Below are 23,501 nucleotides of genomic sequence, written 5' to 3'. Positions count from 1 at the left end.
ATGCAAAAAATAACCAGGCAGTTTCTTGCATTGAGACAAAAAAACTTTAATATCGTTGGTGTTAACAGAATTACAAAAATCGTGATTTTACCAAGTTTAACCCAAGTAAAAAAAAACAAACAAAAACTAAATGGCCATGTATCCCGATGCACAACCCATTAGAAATATATTCATACGGTGAACGGCAGGTCATTTTTCACATTAAATCACGTTATCCAATAACAAAATTAAACATTTTAAAAAAGGTCAAATTACAACAAAAAGAATAATGAATGAATGAATGTGTTTGTGCATTGTTACGTTTGACCAGCAGAGGGAGCTCTGCTCAAACCAAGTGTCTGGCTCAGATTCATAAATTCCAAAAATACATTATAAAAATTAAAGTTGTTCTTTACAGATAACTTTTTCCCGCTTTATAGTACAGTTTTAACATGAGTGAAATATGCGATACAGTAAAATTGCCAGCAAATATTTATTTTACACTGATTGCAACATATATTTAAATATGTAATCTCCATGTTTTACACATACAATGCATTTAGAGGACGGAATATACAAAAAAAAATACAAAAGATATTGAGACTAGCAGTGCCAGCCCACCAGTATTTTCAAAGCTACACAAAGGCAACATTTTTTTACCCCCCTCACAGCAATTTTTTTTTATTTCTAAACATCAATTCTGGTGCAAAATGGAAAAAGTGGTGCAATCACTACAGCAACAAGTTAAATGTCACTGCTATACATGTGGTAGATAAACATGTATAAAGAACAGAGCTAAGGTTAATGGCTAATGTATATAATGGCTAACAGCCAGATGAGTAGTCCATCAGGTTTCTGGTTGTGAAATGCACCTATTGCTCTTATCCATACAGCAGGGCACAGTCATCATAATGAGTCAGTACGGGGCTGATCCACTTTAGAGCATCAGGGACATCTGCTGTTATGCTATAATTCCCATGTTTAATTGCTAGACAAATATTGTTTTGCCACCTCAGCTTGATGAACAAAAGGTTAGACGTTTAAACCTATCCCATCACGGAACTAAGCAATATGCTGCAAAATTGGATGCTTTTTTTGAATCACCATAGAAACCAATTGCATCATCTAATCACCAAAACATTTTGTTAGTTGCTATGGTGGTCAATTTCCAAAATTTGCACCAAAATTCCTTTTTTTGTTATTTATCATATAACCCCCCTATATCTACGAGGCTTGTGAGGGTCACTAGTAGCATGCTGTGCTTCCAAATCAGAACACTATCGAGTCTCTGCATATAAAGCTCTCATCATTCCTTCATTGTCTCATCACGGTGCAATTGTTTGGCCAGTGATTTCAATGACCAGAATAAGTTAAAAAATATAAATCAAAATACATAGTTATCCCTTATCATCTAAGTTTTCCGTCTCTAGTAAACAAAATTAAAGAAAAGTGGAGACCCTTTCGAAAGCCAAGGCGTGGTTTCCGGACTGGATTGGCCAAACCGACCCTGGCACTTTAAGAGCTTTTGCAGCAAGCAGCGCCTCTGGAATAAGCATGGACGTGGAGAAAGGCAGGTCTGATGCGCTGGTGGCTGTTGGCCCATCAGGCGTGTGCCTACGTGCCCAATAGCCCATGAAGGCCGAAATGAGCATCACATTTTAACCCATTGCTCGCCCTCTTTCTCCCGGTCATGTCATTCGAACATCTATAGGCAAAAATACATCGTCCTTAATGAAAGCAAGTATAACTATAAAAAGTGTTTTAACAGCCAACATGATTTTCTCTTAGGATAACAAGAAACATTAGTGACCGTCTACACATTCATGCGCGGGCTCCGCGGACCTTTTTTGCCTCGTGCAAGTTAGTTAAGAGATTGGCTGGACACAAAAGTAATTAAAATGAAAATGGGTGGACATGTAAGAAATAGATACCTTTCAAACAATATAGGTGAAACAAAAAAAAAAATGCACACTTATGCTCCCTTATTATAAATGATCATTCATTAGCTACCAATGAATCTCAATTCGATACAAAGGTTTGCACGTAACCCTTTGACCACCATAAGGATGCTTTTACTTTGTGTGGTCTCTTACATTCAAAAGGTGTTTAGCTCACACCTTTAAAACATTTTTTATAGGATTTAGGTATAATAATTTATACCAAGCTACTGGTAATACGATGCAACTCAAACAACTAAAAAAGTAGTTTTTTTTTTGTTTTTTTTTTTTAAGCACAAACATTGAAATTCTTTGGCAGTTGAAGGAGCGGGATGAAAGAGTGTAGCCACGTTCATTATTGCTTTGTAACGCAGCGCATTTAATCTCACTGTAGAATTCTTTTATCCATGGATTTTGGAATGCTACAAGCATAGTCTAGTGAAGCCCAGGCTCTCTGCTCCCACCGATCGCTTCCACTTCCCTGGGTACAGATTTACATTCAAACCGCATTCAATAGTCTTCAGATATCCACAAGACAAATGTCCTGATGTGTTTAACCGTAAAAACATACGCGGAAAAGTATTTGTTAATGCCAGCACTTTCAGAGAGAGTCGAAAGTTATAGAATAGTCTCAGAAAAAGGAAAAGAAATTGTCATTTTAGATTGTTCCGAGGTGGCCGATACGATGAGTTGACCCAAAGCAAATACATTATACAAACTGAAGCTCATGATTCCTTTAACAAAACCGGTAGTCACCGACTACATTCCCTCCCTCTTCTTCTGGTGAATTAGTACCGGGTCCAGTTCAAGGGTGTTGACTAGTTTGATTTAAATGTAACAAGGCTCTAAACCATATGGCCACACAAGTCGTCATCTGAGCAGGTGCACAATATTTCTAGCCTTCAAAACGAAGTTGACAGGTCCAAGAACGTGGTGTCAAATAATCCAGAAAGGCTGGCTGTAAAACAGGGAAAACGAAGCAATTAGCTGAGAAGTAAAGCTCTCATCTTAAACAGGAAGCCCAGAACATGTTTGCATTACAAGTTTTTGGTTTTTGCATAATGTTTTCAGCTGCAGGCTTATTAACCATTTGTATGTGTTCTAGCTCTGTTATTTCAGCCCAATCTAGCAAACACCCTGACGTCTCACCAGTCTTAATCAGCCTTTATTAAGAAATGGTGAAGTGAGAACCATGAGTCTCCCGCCACCTCTGGCTTTAGTGAATAAGCTAAACTAATGACAGTCTATAGAGGAAAATAATTTCCTTGTACGAACAGCACTTCATCACTGCTATAAAGAATCAGCTCATTGTGGCATTGAAGTGGGACAGTCACTCAAAACATCACGCGACTGACATGCAGTCTTCACGTTTATAGAGAACGGTTAAAGATAATACAATATTAGATAAAAGTGGAAGTACTGTATCCAGCACTGTATTTAATGCTTCACATGGAGCTTCTCCCTCTAATGGTATATATTATGTAGCCAAAATCATTATTAAAGTACACGGTAGATGAATACTTACATTGCTGAGTGGGCAGTGGCGTTGGGCATACCACTCCTGTGAATATAGACAGAGGAGGACACCCTGACCCAAAAACAGAGATGTCCACATCACCACATTCCAAATTGGACCTTTCCGACGGTCATGGAGAATGAAGTTAAAAAGCACTGAAATGAAGAAAAAATAAAATAAAAAGTTTTTTTAGGGTTTGTTCAAATGACAGATTCATTCATACACATCTTTAGCATTTTTACTGTCAAATCAGGCTAATCCCACCGTTTCTATACTATAACAGTCCAACTACACCATCGATCAGCAGAAACAACTCTGTCATGTTTAACTGCTACACAGTAACGGGAATTCAGTAGAAAAATAATTAAATAAAATAAAAAAAAACGTACTGGTGGTTTCAACTGGGAGCAAAAAGAAAAACATATTTGTGGAGAAGGGAGTAAATCTGCCAAATGTTAGGCCAATAATAACCTGATTTCTGGCGAACAATATGAAGTCTTCCCACAGATTTGAGTGAACTTGCACAGCCACAAAAACATAATTCAGAAGCAAAACACAAAAACAAAATAAAAATAATGTATTTTTACTTACTGCCAAAGCACATGAACAGGATAAAAAGAACTGGATAGAAGAAACCAAAGCATATCCCAAGCGCATACTCATGAACCACAGCCGAGACGGTGAAGACAGACAGCATGGCTGCCGCTTTGAACTTCTTGCCAAAAAACTTGAAGAAAAATATTTATATTAATTACCAAACATTAAAGAAACTGTACACAACTGCCGATGTGTCCATCAGATTAAATATATTGGTGATATTTAAACATTGACCTCATGGAAGCTTTTTTTTTTTTTTTTTATCTAATCAATTTCCTGTCCTGGAGTTCTCTCGCTTTTCCTCAGGAATGGAGAGGAATAACCATGCATGTTCTGTGAACAGGACATTTACGCAGTTGATCCCATGCTACATGCATTCGGAGCGATTTTATGTAATTGTGCCTAACTTAAAAATGTAGGATTCCGAAAAGGGACAGACCCCGCTCAATCACAGCCACCGCCGTGCAGATCTAAGAAGCTGTGTGCTTTAGCGAAAATACACTCCTATACGTCGTGATCTTAGCAGAACGTTATGAAGGATGCATGATTTCATTTAGATGTCATTTGCACACAAACATTGGATTGGCATTCTCACCCAGAGGAAATCCCGGTAGGCATAGTAATACAGCCAGTCATGCACCACCACGTTCCAGGTCCGATAATAATTGGCAAACGAGGTTGAATTCCACCAATCCTATAATTGAAAAAAATGCATTTATTGTTATTGTTATTATTATTAAAAAAACATGCATTCAAAAAGAGGCCGCATAGAAGAGCATTGCTAGTCACATTATTTTCTGAGCTGTTACACATTCTGGTGTATCAATAAATAAAGAGCATGAAGGCCAAAAATGGGGTCCTTTTCATCCCAGAATAAAACAGTTATTGTACTGCGGCTGTTATAATAAAGCACAGAGTGGGCATACATAGGTTTTTATACAAATAGTCAGTGCCAGTGGTTTTGTCTGTATGCCCTGACCAAGTCTTGAATGCAGTTATAACTAAATAAAAACTAAAGCATCTCAGTTTCAAATATCCTTCAAAACACTAAACTGCCCCCCCCCCCCAAGGCAGGAGACACATAAAGACGAAGTCTTACCTTATAAAACATACGGTCTGCAAACCGCAGCATCTCCGCAAAGGCATTCAGCCAGCAGTGCAGGAAAGCGAAAAAGGCCAAAAACAGTATAAGCACACCTACAATTCACACGGGAGAAAGGAGCGATCAGTCATAGAGTGACAACATACAAATACACTATGTCACCGAAAGTGTGTGGGCATCCCTCCTAATTACTGAGTTTAGGTGTTTCAGCCCTACCTATTGCGAACAGGTGTATAAAATCCAGCACATAGGCAGCCGTCTCCAAAGAACATCGGCAGTGAAATGGGTTGTACTAAAGAACTCAGTGACTGCACTGCCATGTGCCCGTGTGTACATAGCAAGGTCCATAGAGACGGGCTTAAATGGTGTGGAGGTACTCAAATGGCCTGAACAGAGCCCTGACCTCAACCCCACTGAATACTTTAGGGATGAATTTTAATGCAGATTGTGAGTTAGGCTCTCATCCAACATCAGTGCCTCACCTCACAAATTCTGTTTTGGCTAAACGGACACAAATTCACACAGACACACTTCCAAAACCTGGTGGGAACCTTCCCAGAAGAGTAAAGGCTGTTATATGTGCATATTAATGCCCACGGTTTTGGAATGGGATATCCAACAGGCTCATATAGGTGTGATGGTCAGGTGTCTGCATACTTTTGGCCAGTGTACATAAACAGGCTACAGCAATTACCTGGGAGAATGCAGTTGAAGATACAGAGAACAAAGACACGCAGGCTAAACGGCTCCTGGCTGATGTTGCGGAAAAGCGGGATACAGAGACGGACGAAAACGTAATAGACGTAGAAGAGGCAGCCAAGCACCTGCGGGAGAATGCACAGAAAGGAAAATGAGTAGTCAATATAATCTTATAATTACACGGCAGAAATCCTGGGACTTCCTCAGCACTTCCGATAAAATATTTTTTTGCAGGAGCATCACTAATTTGACTCTTCAGTCTTGCAATTCAAATGCTGGGCACATATGGTTAGAGCAACATGTGCACGATACACAAATCGTAATATGGGGCCCATCATGTATTACTTGAGGCATGCATAGGGCTTTTTTGTGTGTGGGGGGTGCCTTCTTCCACCATTTACTAATGTAACAAAATAGATCAATAATGTAAACCTCTTTCTTATTCCTTAAACATGTCTGGGGACACTCAGACTTGGCTCCAAGTCTCAAGGTGTCTGGTTTAGAGCTGAAACAACGAATCGATAAAATCGATAATCGATAACGGAAATCGTTGCCGACGATTTCCGTTATCGATTAATCGAGTGATCGATTCGTTGTTGGAGCACTCGGCTCCTTTTACTTACCTCCGCGAGCGTTCCCCGCTTCTGCTACACGCTCTGCAGTCTCCGCCTTCTTTTAGCTACGTGACGGATGTGACGTGTTCCGGAGGTAAGTATTCTTCATGTCTATGTGCACGGATCGCACAGAGCCACTCGCACAGAGCGAATCGCTCTGTGCGAGTGGCTCCACTCGCACAGAGCGGTTCGCTCTGTGCGAGTGGCTCCACTCGCACAGAGCGGTTCGCTCTGTGCGAGTGGCTCCACTCGCACAGAGCGGTTCGCTCTGTGCGAGTGGCTCCACTCGCACAGAGCGGTTCGCTCTGTGCGAGTGGCTCCACTCGCACAGAGCGGTTCGCTCTGTGCGAGTGGCTCCACTCGCACAGAGCGGTTCGCTCTGTGCGAGTGGCTCCACTCGCACAGAGCGGTTCGCTCTGTGCGAGTGGCTCCACTCGCACAGAGCGGTTCGCTCTGTGCGAGTGGCTCCATTCGCACAGAGCGGTTCGCTCTGTGCGAGTGGCTCCATTCGCACAGAGCGGTTCGCTCTGTGCGAGTGGCTCCATTCGCACAGAGCGGTTCGCTCTGTGCGAGTGGCTCCATTCGCACAGAGCGGTTCGCTCTGTGCGAGTGGCTCCATTCGCACAGAGCGATTCGCGGGGGTGGGGGTCCACGGCGGGGTGGGAGTGGGGTTTCAGGGGATGCAGGGCAGGGTGTGAGTGTGGGTGCAGGGCAGAGTGGGGGTGGGGGTGCAGGGCAGAGTGGGGGTGGAGGGCAGGAGACTGGGTGCAGGGCAGAGTGGGGGTGGGGATGCAGGGTGTGAGTGTGGGTGCAGAGCAGAGTGGGAGACTGGGTGCAGGGCAGAGTGGGGGTGGGGATGCAGGGCAGGGTGTGAGTGTGGGTGCAGGGCAGAGTGGGTGCAGGGCAGAGTGGGTGCAGGGCAGAGTGTGAGTGTGGGGGCAGGGCAGAATGTGGGGGCAGGGCTGGGGGCAGGGCAGAGTTGGAGACTGGGTGCAGGGGCACAGTGCAAAGTGCTGGGTGCAAAGTGCCAGGGCTGGGTGCAAAGTGCTGGGTGCAAAGTGCCAGGGCTGGGGCAAAGTGCTGGGCGCAAAGTGCTGAGTGCTGGGTACAAAGTGCTGGGTGCAAAGTGCAAAGTGCTGGTGCAAAGTGCTGGGTGCAAAGTGCTGGATGCAAAGTGCCAGGGCTGGGGCAAAGTGCTGGGTGCTGAGTGCTGGGTACAAAGTGCTGGGTGCAAAGTGCCAGGGCTGGGTGCAAAGTGCAAAGTGCTGGTGCAAAGTGCTGAATGCTGGGTGCAAAGTGCTGGATGCAAAGTGCCAGGGCTGGGGCAAAGTGCTGGGTGCAAAGTGCCAGGGCTGGGTGCAAAGTGCTGGGTGCAAAGTGCAAAGTGCTGGGGCAAAGTTTCTTGAACAGTAATAGTCCACCTCTTTTCAGAATGTTTGGGGTTATTTTGTTTCATAAATATTGTGTTTGGGTTCTTGTACTTTGAAAATATTGTTTTTTATTACATCATAACAAAATAAGAATGTTAATGTAAATTTTAAGTTGTTTTTTAACATCCAGTTCATTAAATTCTTTTAAATAAACGAAAAATTTGCATATTGTTTTTTTTTATCCGATTAATCGATTAATCGAAAAAATAATCGGCCAACTAATCGATTATTAAAATAATCGTTAGTTGCAGCCCTAGTCTGGTTGACATTTTCATGGCTTTCTTAATATTTCCTAAATAGGCAGATGACTTCCCACTTTGTCTTTGGGATATTCAATCCCTGTTTGCAAAGAAAGCTCTTTAAAATTAAAATTTCCTGCAGTATAGGGATAAAGCCTTGTATACTAGTCAAAAAAGCAACAACTAGGATGCTTGAATATCTTGAAGACAAAAAGGAGGACGTCTTTAAAAGTAATAGTTTTCATACTGACTGTCCGTCTTTACAATGGAATCTTAAAGTTGGATCATTAAGAAAGTAGGTCATAAAAAGTGCAGTGATTTTAGATTTAAAATAAATGGTCTGAACATTTACAGTTACAGGCATTTTGTCTCTTTTTCCTGACTGAGGAAGACGTTGACCTAAAAAACCGAGTTAGAAATGGCCAGTTGGGTGCATATACTATATAGTGCCATAAAAACAAATGCATCCAATCTCAAACGCCGCAGTAATGTAACCACATATCTCAATGTAGAAAAGTGTTTTTTTTTTATATTAGCTGTGCAGATATATCCATGCAGCTAATTAATGAATAAGAATCATAACATACCTGTGCAAATTTAGTAACAACATATCCCCATCTAATAGTTGGGGTCCTAATAATAAAAAAATAAAAAAAAAGACATAAGAATGGCATACACAATATTTGACACGATTTCTAATAAAAAATAAAATACTTATGATATAAAACAGCCGGCAATCATCCAACCATCTAACATCTGCTGGAAGGATGTTCCACTATTCTGCCACCATCTCAGTGAAGTCAATGTTCCTTTGCCTTTTTAAAATATGACCTCTTGGACTAGCACTTATCTTGTCATTTGTTGGATCCCTTTTTATATTTAAATGTTTCTATCATATGCTTCTCTCCTCCAAGCTATACAGCCATTCCCTGAACTTTGTCCAGAATATCTATATCCTTCTGGAGGACTGTACAGAATACTTTAGGTGCTACCTTTACATCCCCAAAAATAGCTGCTACAAATTCCAAGTCAGTAATCCTAATAACATACTTGCCTTGAATATTTATGTCCCAAGTGTTACTTTAACCTTTTAACACAGCCATTTTATAAATTGTTAGCCATTTGGCACATTGACTTATTTTCCAAAACCAGAACTGCAGCTATTTACTGTACCTTGGATAACTGTCACGGTATATCAGCGTGGGAATAAACAAGAAATATAAGTACTGCGTTACTTGAGGCACTGGAACAACAGCTGAAAAGAAGGGAAGAGAGAAAAATAATCTATAAAACTTTCTAAAGAATCACAGCAGGGGGGGGGGTTACCAATCCCATGTAATCTAGAGTCCATGCATGTTAAAGAGACATACTAAAATTAATAGACTGTCAGTATTTGCACCGTTCACCAGCAATGCCTTAAGGGTTTCCACTACTTGTAAGATAAAGGTCTAAAACTTTTTTTTTTTTTTTGCATTTTTAATGCACATGCAGACAACTAGGTTTGCTACTGGCACCATCTTGCAATTTACACATTTAGTTAGTTCAATAAAACATTTTGAAGCTGAAACAATAAACAAGCAACATCATCGGTATTGAACACCCTACATGGAATTTATTCAGAATAATGTTAAGATTCCAGTTGACAATGTGGGAGACCACAGGAAGTCTGACATGACTTTTTACTCACAAGATTTCTCCTTAGTGAATGAAAAGACACGAGGAACATTCTCTCTAATGAATGAATGTGCCTTCATAATAAGCCGGACCTGGGGGGAAAAGAACAGATGTCAATGTACATGCATGAGATTGAGATCTTCTCTTCAATCACATGGACTTGAGGCTCGCCAGACCCACCTGTTCAAGAATGACAATAAACCGGGAAGCAGGGGGTAGATTGTACTGCACAACGATGTATGCTGGACCAAACCCCAGGCACATCTGAAAAAGCATGAAAAGTGACCCAAAAACAAGGGACCGGATACTGCGATGATACGATGCCCTGTAGCCCCGAGCCCACGTGTTAAAGAGGGCATAAGGCACAATCAAGGTGCTCAAGAACATGCACAGCCAGGAGCAGACTACGACTGGGAACTTGCCAAAAGCGTAGACCAGGAGATCAAATTCCAAAACCAACCTGCACGTGGAAAAAAACACAAAAAAATTGTCTAAGAAGCAAACAGCATTTTATGATACAGCAAAAATTCTGGTTTGTACTATACATTATATGACTAAAAGAATGTGGACACTCCTCCTATATCTTTAGCTTCAGCCACATCCATTGCCAACAAGCACATAGGCAGCCATCTCCATAGACAAACCTTGGCAGTAGAAGGGGTCGTACTGAAGAGCTCAATTACTTTTAACGTAGCTCTGTCGTAGGATGCCGCCTTTTACACAAGCCAATTTGTAACATTTCTGCCCTAATCCACTAAGTGCTATTGTTTTGAAGCGAAAAAGTCTAGGAGTAACAGCTTGGCCACAAAGCAGAAGACCACACTCACTCACGGAGTGCAGCCGCTGAGTGCTCAAGTGTGTTGAGAGTAAAAAAAAAAAACAAAAAAAAACGCTTGGAACTCTATAAAGAGTGATGCTACAGAGGAAAAAAAAAAAAAAGACCACCTCTGGAAGCAACATGAGCACAAGTATGTCTAATAGAAACAGAAATGACAGAACAGTAAAACCACATGAGAGCGAGAACTAAAAAAAAGACAAAATAGTAAAAACAAAGAAAAGCAAGTGCTGAAAAACTGCTATTTCGCATGACATTTACTACTGTCTTTAAATATTAAATTAACCAGATTAAAAATAGAACCGCTAAATCACATTTGGAGTTTTATCCACAGTCTAGATTGAAGGATAAACCCATCAAGGACAGCTGAAAAGCAAAACAAACACTAGTCAAAGGACATGTCCAGCACAAAACGTTACACAAGGTTACATTCTCAATGCAACATGTCAAGAACAAGGCTATTTATACAAAAACAGGAAACAGATCACATTGCTTAAAAGGGGAACTACCCCCACCATGACATAAAGCATAACGCAACTAATTTAATAAAAACTACCTATTAATTGTCCTTTTTATATTACCATAAACTTGATTCTTCTTAGATATTTAGTTTATAAAAGTAGGAAAAAAAGGCAGACCTAGCTTTATCTGATCAATATCCTGTCCTGAAATGATCTCCTTACAAGGATATCTTGGACAATTACTGTGCTCTAAGCATATTAACAATAAGCATATTAACAAAGACATGGAGTGTGTGCAGGTTGACTTCTAGCATGACATTACTTATTTGCACACGGTCAAATCATTCCTGGTATCTGCTCACCTGCCCTGGTCGATGCAATCCACAACGAGTGTGCTAAGGATGAAGAGTATCAGCAGAGCAATGAACATATGGTAGATGGTTCGGATGTGATTTACTTCAAAGAGCTCACTGGGAAAACAAAAGAAAAACTATCAGAGCTAGCAATTTTATTCACAGCTACTAAATACTGCTTTGAATTGTGTTGATCAGAATTGTCATTTTTATCAGAAAACCTGACGTGCATACTTACTCCAAGAGAGAACGCCTTGAAATAAAAAGTTTCCCATGTTCAGGAGGTGGCCTCAGTCCCCTGGAAGGAAAACAAAATGCGAGGAATAAACCAGTGCAAGCAGAATGGCCACCCCTTAAAATATTCCAAAGGGATCTGGAAATGGTTCATGTTAAATTTAACCAACTAACTGCTTGTATTGGCTTCCTGAAAAATCTGATTCTCACAACAGTTTAGGTATTTAGTTCACATTCCATCTACCAGAGAGGCTGATGGTAGAAATGGATCTAGACATCTAGATACATTCCAGAGATGTCAAGTTTCCTGCTTAAAGTCACTTAAAAATACAGGTACGGTTGATAGTCAATGTCTTAGAGTTTGCCGAATTACTCACACTTCTTGTTCTCTGAAAGAAAAAAAACTATGTTCCTGCTCAGTTCTCCCTGGTCCTGTCTGCAGAAACCAGTCTACAGAACCGGCTGGGTCCATATCTCACAATCTCATCCAGATCGTTCAGTGAGGACCCGATCTTACAGACACAGCCGGCTGGTTTCTGCATATGAGGTTGGAGACAAGCCTTCACGTGAAAGTAAAGAGTTTCTTCTCGTTTAGTAACTCTTAAGTGAACAATTCTGTAGCCTTGCTTTTAATTTAAGCTTTATTTGTATTATTTTCTGAAGATAGGCGATACCCTTAAAGACATTCTTAGTAACACAAACGGTCTTATTACCGGGTTTTATGGCCGTCCTTCTCGGCACTTCCAGAACACAGGTTAGATGATGCAGTCGTGCTTTCTAGAACAGTTGATTCTTCTATTAAGTTGTTTACAAATTCATTAAAGTGAATGTCCACTTCCTTCATCAACTCTGTCTTGAGAAGCTAACAGATACAACAGACAAGGCTTTCAAAAAAACATTTTTCATTCCATTTCTTTAAGAATATTATAATGACACACACCATTAATACAGATAAGACAAGTGGCAGAAGCTTGATCCATACGATACTGGATTGTTTAAGCGTTGTAGGTGATCGACATTAATGAATTGCGTTTCACAATCTTTAAAATGTTAATTTTGCCCTCTGCAAATGTATATATTAATATATGCATACATCCACTCCCCAGCAAACAATACATTCGGGGGGGCATTACATTCTATGCATTCAGTACATTGCACATGTCTCCATCAATAATTAAGATAAAAATTAGATACCTAGATGGTGTATTGCATTTAATCATTCAACCTTCCTTGGTTTCGCTAATCCTCATGCACGGCCTTTACTTTTAACTATGTCAGTAGACTGTTATCTGATCTTATACTAGATAAAGACATTTGATTAGCCAAGTGATTAAAAGATAAATGTAAACCCATATTACCTTCCTCCTTCTAGGTGAATGTGCTTGTATTAGTCTGGAGCCTGTTTTACTCACACATCTCTAAAGTAAATCATTCTCACACTGCGGTCCCCACGTTTAAAAGAAGGCTAGATGTTTTTGCAGAAAATCTTCATGAATAGAAGAAAAATAGAGGAGGACGACACAGGAGCTGTTTTCCCACTTAAACTATGTACTCAACTTATTGAGTATTAATTAAAATTAAAGAAGGAACAGAGTGAGATCCCTGGTGGTCCAATATCTTCTTGAAGTGGTCCACAGCCCATATCGTACATCAACAAAATAATATAGCAGGCAGAGTGAGAAAGGTCATTAAAAAATGAAACATTAATTTTGATCTAAAAAAAAAATGTGAACGAAAGACACTTGTGTCCCTTTATTTGTAATAAGTAAACATCCTGGTAAGGAATACGTTAAGGAGTTAAACTGGTAGCAGTTTCTACCTCTGCTTTCCTCTTCAGCTCCATTTTCTTGCTGATCACGTGTTCCAGATCCGTAAGTCCTAAAAGTAAAAAAAAAAATAAAAAAAATTATACACATATCAGGTCGTGCTGCACCGAAAGTAAACAATGGAGAAGTAGACAGAGAACAGGACATTTAGAGATTCAGCCGCTTCAAGCTTTGTAAACAGAAACTTAACACACAATCCTTGCTCAGTGAAGGCCAAACTGTACCAAGAGCCAAAGCCATTGACAGAGCTATTTTTAATGTGATACATGTTCACTAATGTAAGAACAGGGATGTTATTTTAGGATTACTCTTTTGAGGGCTCCAGAACTGCTCCTTAGAAATAACATTTAGAATTTCTCCAAAGAACTATCAACGAAGGGTACATTATGTGATCAGCCTGTCCCGTTTTTGGTAGATCTAAACATCAGGCTTGCTTCTGGTAGCAGGGTCAGGATTAGAAGTTCTCAATGCCCTCAGTAAGTAAGCTCTTACAGGGGTAAACAAATCTAGAATTAATTGCCCTCCAACAATTCAGTGGCAAAAAGTCCGGGTAAAAAACCCAAAGATTCTCAGTTCTGTACGTTAAAAGACAGCAGAAAATTTCTCACAAACCAACACACTGGGATTGCAACTGAGATACAGCCTCAACTCTTATCTATGTTTCTTGTTGGGCAGGAACAGAGTGAAACGCATCATTGAGACTGAAAGTCCTTGTAAAACAAAGCATGTCGTTCACAAGATACAAATTGTGATCTTAAAGTAAAAGAAATTCCACCGCGGCCCCTGGTAAACACACCGAACCATCACGTGCTTCTATGTGCTTGACTTCTTTGCACGGCAGCTTCTGTACTTTCCAGTTTCTGGTTTTTTATTAGGTTTAATTTGATTTACACAGACTTTCCCCAGGGTCCGTTCTCACAAGTCCTCGGGTCCAGTGACTGAGGGTAGGTGAGAAAGGTGTCCAAGCCCCATTAATCCCTGCATTTGTAGATCTGTACCGGGAGGGGAGCAGATGAGGAATCACTCCGGAAGCACATTACTTTCTACTTCCTTAACACTAGTGATGTGTCAATCAAGAGAAGAAACAAAACCCAGAATATTTCTGAAAACCACATAAAGAGAACTATTATACATGCCGGACAATATGTGTTCTAGGGGTTCCTTAAATCAAACAGAGCATAACTGCTGTGATAATTCTCTTATAGCAGTTCCAGAAGCAATGCATTAGCATATAATGTATATTAGCAACTTCTACTTCTTCCAAATATATTTCTTGGCTCTTGCAAGCACTATCTATGTTTGTAATGACAACAACATGACAAAGTAACATCTATTATGTTTTCTACTCGTATATATGCTATACGGTTTTCCACATCTGTGTGGGAAGTAACAATTGGGTCTTGCTTGCAGTAATATACTAATTCTATCTAGCATTGATTAGTTTAGTGACAAAGTAAAGTGAGTTTCAATACCCTCTGGTAATCTGGATCTGTGCCATTTTAAATAGACCAACAGACATAGTAAAGCGTTGCAATCAGAAAACAGACCCACAAACAAAATACACTTGGAATTTTAACTTCTGCGGCCTCCGACCCCCAGCAGCAAAGTCCAATAGAAGGTTTTTGTGGGCACCGTGCCTGTAGGCAGAATGCTTCATTTTGAGATGACTTTTAATGTCTATAGCTCGAGGACACAAAGGGTTAATAGACATATGTATTCCACTAGCCATTCCATCTTGGGCTCCATTAAGTAAATATTAGGAGGTACACAAGAGTTTCTCAGTACAAGGAACACTTACGTCACCTGGCAGCTCCGGTGAGAGACAGCTTATGTTTCGATTTAGGAAGTTACAAGGCACAGGCAAGAATTAAATGGGCGATACTGGAGAGCCATTTAAAAGGATTTAAAAATAAATATATGTATCCATAGTAGGGTATGGATCAGCTGAAAGAAGAAAAAAAAAAGAAAACCTAGAGGTTTTTAGATGAACGTCAAGAAGGTAACATCGCCAGAGTTTAATCAGATAAGTTAATCTCTGGCCGTTCCTCTACTGAAACAGACAAAAGGAGTCGTGTCCATGTTCCTTCCGTGTGTGTCATGTGAAACTTCTGCTGTGACAGCAATAACACCCACGGCATGAGTGCACAAGTATTGACGTGTTCCTGCAGCACGGCAGTGAAGAAACACAAGTGCTCCTCATGGAATCTCATTGCATCAGTGACTCAACACTGAGCTTGAACAAAGGCCACGTCTTTTGTGACATGACACAGTATGCAACGAAGGCAAGAAGATCATCTCTGTGCTGCATAGACTGTTCTTACACAATCTTTAAAATAGATCATGTGTTTTATATCCATAATAAAAGTTGATATCACTATTATACACTCGTCTACTGGAAAACAGGAGTTACAAAACCTAGGTTTAACCTGAACTAGATATGTGACATGGGATGAATGTCTCACAACAGAGGTTCCTTCTTGCTGTGGGAGAACATTTTGTTAAAAATATAAAAAATAAATAAAAAATCTGCATTTAGTGGCAATCCATGGCATAACCCACAGAAGGTCTGTTATTTGGTATGAAACATGAGTTTTACAGTCCTGTATTATCTCAAAAAGAAAGATCATAAAAACACAAGTTAAAGTCATAAATTTGTTTTACCTGAACTTGCTGCGGTCAATTTATGCCGGCAAAAAAGTAAACAGGGCACAGTATTTAACTTACTCACTCAATCGAGGAAACCATCAGTAGCCTCGGTTAATAATTTGGAAATTATATACGGTATTTTTTTTTTTTCTCTCCCCGTCTATGATATTGGCAGGTAAATGAAAGTGGCAACAACCTAAACATAGCACTTTATCTTAACATTGTATCAGAAGCACACTAGTCATGCCCGGACAATGATCACACTTTACAACATTTTTGGATGGATTTACCATAAGAAAATAAATGTTTTAAAAGGCCAATTTAGTAAAACCTGAGACAACATCAGAGTTTTTGACACAGATTCCAAACAAAGCCCTGATCTACTTCATATGCAAAACTATTCCCACTAACGTAATCAATCATCTGTTATTTCTAAGGGCTTTGAGTCAGGGTCTTCAGCTGGCAGGTCGCTGAAGGTCAAATTGATCTCATCTGTTGCTCAATGTGATGAAACAATGAAGAAAGAAAAGGACTCCAGACTTCGGAAGATGACGGGGTATAAGCGACTCATATTCACATGACTGTGAGACGGATGGAAAACAAAAATCCTTACAAAAATACAACTGTTTCTATTAATAGTCTCCATGTCTGCTCCATAAGGGCAGAACCAATTTAGGAGTTAAGATGTACAGAAGAAGGAGGAAAAAAAAACAAAAACATTTTTAACCCCAGTATTTCTTAGAAACAGGCTGTTTTAAATAGACATTTGTTTTGGTCTTTATGGGCTTCGCCAGCAAGGTACATCTCATCGCCTTTTCACACCTTACTTTTAAGGATCATAATGAATCCTCCCCACGTCCATATTCATGGTGTGGCTTGAAGGAGATTTATTTGACTTGATGCATCTCCCACTTAGCAGAGCGGTGCTTACGGGCCGGCTTGTGCAAAGTAATCGGCACGGACACCGATCTCAATGGCCTTTTGGCCTGAGAGGCAGGTAAGTCAGGGTGGTCGCCCAGCACTCCAATTCTCTCTAACTAAAATACAATCTCAGTCTATCAGACATCGACCCGTGCCTTGTCCAGAGCCTCTCCTCTATAGCTGCTCACGCACTGCACCATTACCATGCATCATGTAACGTCACGTTATACAACTCCACTGTGCGCCCATCTCCAGCCCTGTTTGAAGAATATAAAGTGATCCAAGAGGCAAACGCTCAACTGCCCCAAGTCCAACCTGCCCCTGCTTCTCTGCCAGTGATTGGCTGCTTTAAGTAGCTGAAACTGGCAGAGATCACGGAGGGAGGAGGGACGGTAACTCTGCGGCATCTTCATTATTTATTTAATGTTTTATATAGCGCCATTATATTCTGTAGCGCCGAACAGGTGCTAAGTACTTTAAAATGCATCCGTGCACTGGGCAATGCATTGTCTCTCATGAATGTTCACTCATTTATTTTTATATATTTTGTTTATAGAAACTGTTAAATGTTTCAAAAGATCAGGATATGGTTTTGTAATCCCTTATCATGCTCAGTGTCCAACAAGATAAACATAATCAACTCTTGTGAATTGTAAAGAAGTGCAACTATGTGCTGGAAATACAGAGTTTGTGTTAATCAGTAATGAAGGGGGGAATAGGCTCAGTGCATAAAGTGTGTTAAAATATCACACCGGTGATCAAAGTCGAATCTTGAAACCCAAAAGGTTTCATGCAAACATCTACAATGCAGAACAATAAACACAGGGCGAAGCCACCTCAATTTTTTTAATTAAACAAACCAGTAAGCAGTCTTAATCGCTAAACTGGAGCCTTCAAACATACACACCACTTCCATCAATAAAGCATTTGTGAGGTTACTGGAATTATACCAGAATTTTAACACTAAAATACATGCGGGGTCCTCTTTACCTTGTGTATCAGTATTATTTCCCAATCTGAGTTTGTCATGTCCTATTGCCTGTATTTAGCATGGAGGTGTCTACCGACACCATACAAATAAATTAAAAAAAATAAGAAATGTACAATAGAATGTGTCACTAGAAACAAAGCAGAAGCGCAGTTTCAAGAATTCCTTTAGTATGTATTATCTTATCCTGCTGAGATTGCCATATCATTTCCAACATGCAGGAAGCCTTAAGGAATAGTGTAATTTAATTGTGAGGACACCACACCTGGAATCTGCTGAAGCAACTTGTTTCTTCTCACGATTCTATACTATAAAATTAAGTATCACCTTCCCTTCGATTACACCGCCCCGTTTAGATTTACTACATTGTTGAGGAACGACATAGAGCTCTTCAAGTTCGGATTTTATCGATGCTAACATACTATCCACAGAACTAGTGGGTGATACAGGGCACCTTTGTGAAACTATAATGGTCTTCATCATTATAGCTTTAGCAATAAGAGATAGTTACCTGATGCAGCTTACGCTCCTGGAAACAAAGAATATTTTAAACAAAGCTACAGATGCACCCTACACAATCCAGCCTTTATTGTTTCTCTATCCATGGGCAATAAAAATGCACAAGTAAACAAAAAAAACAAACCTGCCTTCTAGTAGCTCATCTCTTATCTGAGTATACAATCCAAAATGCTCAGTAAGGAACTGAATCAAGAGCAAAATTACAATTTAAGTAGTTATAAAAAAAAAAAAAAAAAAAAAAAAAAAAAAAAGACAATGCAACTATTTGTTGGACTACAGAAAATCACAGATTAGATATGCATACTGAACCACATCTCCTGTTAGATTAATACAGAAGAATAAACTTAAAACTTGTTCATACCATTACTCATGGTCCTGAAGGTCCTTTCTCCGTCAGCTCTTCTAACAACATCCTCTTTTTCCGAGGCCAGCAAAGGCTTCAAAACTACACGGCGACTCCTCAGAATGCGACCTTCTTCGTCCGACATGCTTAAGTCACTGTCCTGCGGAATAATGAGACAAGGACAGTTGAAGGACTTGAGACTTATTCTGTTCTACCCTTAATAAATAAAGAATAAAAGATCCACAATCCAGAAAACGAAGAAAACATTCCCTCCCCCCACATTAAATGAGTATTTCTATATTTTCTCAAACCTTTAACTTTCTAATTAAATAAAATATGGATAAACTGAACGTCCAAGTGATTGCAATAGACAGTGACAGCGAGTGACTAGAAGGCAGGAATAGCCAAGCAGGTTTGTGTTTGCTCTGTGATGCGTTCAATACAGGATGTAATTATATGGCGTCCTGAACAAACACGTGGATAAGAAAGGTAGACTTTTCTGGCCACAGTCTCGCCAGGTAGTAAAAACACTCTGCCTCTTGGAACAGAGCCACCATCTAGTGTTGCATCAAACGAAATACAATATCCACTTTGACAAACAGAATCTTGTTTAATCTGATTATTCCTGGAAACGCAAATAGTCTAGAATTTGGCACAAAGATAGGAAATATCGAGGGGATCGAGACAGAATACCTGAGAATTCGGCTATAGCATCCTGCAAAAGGCTTCAGAAGCCAATACTAACCGATTTATAAAAAGGTACACTGTGATTTTGTTCTTATTATATCTTATTTAAAAATACTAAGGCTCAAAATGAATTACTAAAAAGGTGACTTTATTTCAGTAAAAATTTAAAAAGGGTTGATACATATTCAGTGCAAATAGAAAACATAACACATCAGAACGTTAAAGCCTGAAATAAGCTGTTATACCTCAGAGTCCACGGGAAAACAACTTACGGCAACTTACCCTAAAGATTCTAGATTCCCAGAATCTGAGCATTCCATAGAACAGATGTATGGCTCAAGACAAACTAATGTTTTCACATTCCCCCTTTTTGATATAACCATGCATTACTTAGACATGAATTACTCTGCAGCAAACTGATGGAGTCAGGTGATAACATCAGAAGCAACCTGTTTATCTTCCTCTTGGTCAACCATTGAAAATTGGCTAGCACTAGGTCTTCTCCTTAGAAGACAAGTACCATTTCATTACAACAAAAACATGTACATTGCATAAACACAGGTTGTCCTCTGATTATATATATATATATATATATACATACATATACATATATATATATATACATACAATACTGTTTTGCAATGCTTTCCAACAGAAATGCACTCCAGTTATAACAACTTCAATCCCACCAGAGGGCATGGAGAGCCAAGTAATATCTGTTCACACTGGTTAAGTTTAAAGCTCTAAATAACCATAAAGTTCCAAGTTGTTATCAAGTCAAGGTGTCTATCAGTAACATGCGATGATGTACTTGCTGTGCTGACATAGCGTTAAGGCCAGGAGCACTTTTGATCTGATTAATTGGTGATGTAATCAGATTATCTGGACAGCCACAAAATGCATATTAAGGCAATTACATATCACTTAACTTTGAATTGTATGGGGATGGTAGAACATGTAGATAATGGACAAATCACGGGGTAATAACGCATCTGCTGATTATAAATGCAACTTGGAACTGACCTATGGAAATCACAGTTTTGATCTGGTGAGGCCACATTATCAGTTTGATAACTACTAAGGAAGTTCAAATCAGGGACAAATTATATCACTTGATCGGTTCTCAAGGTTTCCAATAAACCATAAACAGATACTAGGCAAAGGGAAAAAAAAGTATGGCGTGACTAACTGGCCCTTGGTTAACGCTTTGTCTGCCAATGCGGACTACAGTACATAAGGATACCAATACATTCTTGGGAGGAGATAGAAGGCGGCTCCAGCACTCCATCATAACGATAGTGTTGGAAACAGGACATATCCCATCTGACAGACATACACTGGCTGTCATGATACCCTCAATGGTTCAGGTTTCAATACTTTGAAACCTAAACAGATACTCCTTTCACAGAATGGCGATTATTCACTAAATAGCGAGTTGCAGGTGGCTATGAAACAATTCATGCCATCTGCGTAACCATGCATTATACCAGATCAAACCAATAACTTTCTCTGGCAAGAGGGGATGAGTCGCGTCATCTTGCCACAATCGCTGACCAAGATTACATAAATAGCGTATTTGTAACCAACACTCTGTAAAATTACTTTAATATTAAACAGAATAATGGGCAGAACAAGGGTAATTTTTAGTAGTTTATTCCATCATAAATACTTAAACATTGAAAATCTGAGGCCAGAGGGAGAATATTGCCATAGGAAGCACAGAGAGCTTAACATGCATTTGGTTCATATCTCATCACTTATTAGGGATACTTACAACTTACATACAACTGAACTGATGATGCATTAAAATCGTTATGGCCCGACAGGATGTATTTTAACAGGTGACTAAATTAAAGAGTCTGTTCCACTTGGACACCCTAGCATATCAAGCTAATGAACCTTAGCAGAACTGACGTTTTATTGTTTCCTCTAAAGGTTTAATCACCAAAAAAAACAATCACATAAAAATGGCACTTGAATTGCCACGTAATGTTTTTGTGTCAAATGACAATTAAGCAGACTATGAAAATCATGTCTGTGGCTAAAGTTTACATGCTTAAAGTATTACCTAGGGCAGGATTTGAGTATTCAGCAGTACTTGGATTTGTGCTTTAATGCTGCATTAGGTTATAGTTTTCTTTTTAATATATTTAATGTTACAAGTGTAGGTGGAACACTTTTAAAGATACAGTCGCCTTACTTGAGACATGCAGGCCTACAAAGCAAACCTCACATCCAGGAAAATACGAGGTTGTGAAGAAACAGATGATCTCACAATAATACTTTGCGACCAAACAGGTTATACAAAAATTGTAAATACAGATTAGACCGTATCTTGGTAAACTTTGCCTTAAATGTTTTAAACCTCTCTTGCAGCCCCCCAACCCCCTAATCCCCCCATTAGGCTGATCTAGTCTAAGTTAGAGGTTTGAAGTGGTGGGTGGTGATCGATAGGAGACTGCTCAAGGTGAAAGAATGCATTTGGGGATTTAACAAGTAGCCACCTGCTCGAAATCCTGAAAGTCGACAAAATAAGGCAGATGGCTCTAACGTTACTATATTTAAACTGAGTTACCATACATTGCCTTTAACTGCAGATCCTTGGAGAACACTGGGGTGTTATCGCTAATTTGGGAATTTCCAGATTAACTGAACAGGATCTCACTATAAAGAACCTACCCTTGAACATTTGAACACTATACCCAGACACTAAATCATGGTTACTTTGGATATAATTTGTATTTGTTGCTCACCTGTGCCAATGTTTCAGCAGACATGACCTCTTGTTTCAAGTTTTTGTTACTTTTTTTTTGGGGGGGGGGCATGATAATATATCACTGACAATCCAATATCTGATAATATATACTCAGATACCACCAAGGATTACTACACATTTTCCGCCAGTGACAATATATAACTGGCAGCATTACCCTTAGTCTACAGTGTATTCATAAAGGGATCACAATCCAACCCCGATGTATGATATTTCTGAAACCAGATATTGCTTTTACTGTACCTAAGGACCAATTTAAGCCAGTGTGAGAAAACACCCCTTTCATTTAATACAAATCCAGTGGGGGTGATGAGAATTGTAGTCCATCAGAATCTACAATGCCATGTTAGACTGGCTGAAAATCTTTTTTTTTGTTTTTTATTACTTAATACTCATCAAAACAAAAATGTATCAACTATTACTCTATAGAAGATTATGAGTAAAGAGAAATTACGCAACTTTATTCGAGACTCACTAAAGGAAACAGGACGTGGGGTTGTTATGTGGCCATTCAGCCATCACAGACAAAGCTTTATTACCCAATACACATGGACACCCGAGTCCCAGAATGGAAATGAATGGAATAGAAGCCGGTAGGCATTACACAAGTATACGTGTATATAGGGTTGTGTACCTGGCTCGCTGCAGGGTCTCCCTGTCCCGCTTTCTCGTTTCTTGTTGGAGTCTCCGAGGTGTATCCCGAGGCCGCCTCCGGCAGTAGATTCTGGTGAACTCGCTGAACCTCTCGCTTACGTTAATGCATTGCTTCCTGTTCTTGTTCAATGAAACCAACGCGACTCACTCGCAGCTCCGCTCTGCACACCGGCTCTCGACTCTATGGTACCACCAAGCTCGTGCAAGAGCTGTATAACTACTGTGAGACAATCCTCCAGCGCATGCGTACTGCGCTGCCCGGACACCTGTGCGCATGCGCAGTATAAAAAGGGCTGGACTCTTGTTGTGGATTGTGCGTGTCCGAAACGGTAGTCGGGAGACTGTGGTTAGTTCAGCATGAGACCGAAGAGCCGAAATAACGGCTGTGACAACATTAATACAGTAAAGTTCCTGAATGATTAATCACTATGATGGAATACAAATGATTCCCATATACAAGAGCTACAACGGAAA

At 39.9% G+C, this 23,501-nt stretch overlaps 1 protein-coding gene across 1 annotated transcript; it reads right to left on the bottom strand.

The window, feature by feature from the left end:
• Nucleotides 1–2,169: 2,169 nt before the first annotated feature.
• SOAT1 (sterol O-acyltransferase 1) lies at nt 2,170–23,240 on the bottom strand. Its single transcript, XM_053468714.1, has 16 exons — nt 23,008–23,240; nt 18,932–19,073; nt 13,490–13,548; nt 12,384–12,532; nt 11,675–11,734; nt 11,446–11,553; nt 9,968–10,247; nt 9,801–9,879; nt 9,287–9,368; nt 8,701–8,746; nt 5,826–5,955; nt 5,129–5,226; nt 4,625–4,723; nt 4,024–4,159; nt 3,442–3,587; nt 2,170–2,874 (listed from the first exon to the last, which is right to left on the bottom strand). Exons 2-16 carry the CDS (start codon nt 19,056–19,058, stop codon nt 2,812–2,814), a joined length of 1,662 nt encoding a protein of 553 aa, XP_053324689.1. The 5' UTR covers nt 19,059–19,073; nt 23,008–23,240; the 3' UTR covers nt 2,170–2,811.
• Nucleotides 23,241–23,501: the final 261 nt, after the last annotated feature.

This window comes from Spea bombifrons, chromosome 6 (genome assembly GCF_027358695.1).
Source record: "Spea bombifrons isolate aSpeBom1 chromosome 6, aSpeBom1.2.pri, whole genome shotgun sequence".
Taxonomy (NCBI): Eukaryota; Metazoa; Chordata; class Amphibia; order Anura; family Pelobatidae; genus Spea; species Spea bombifrons.
The sequence above is the reverse complement of the archived record's forward strand: the minus strand, read 5'-3'. Positions and strand labels throughout refer to the sequence as shown.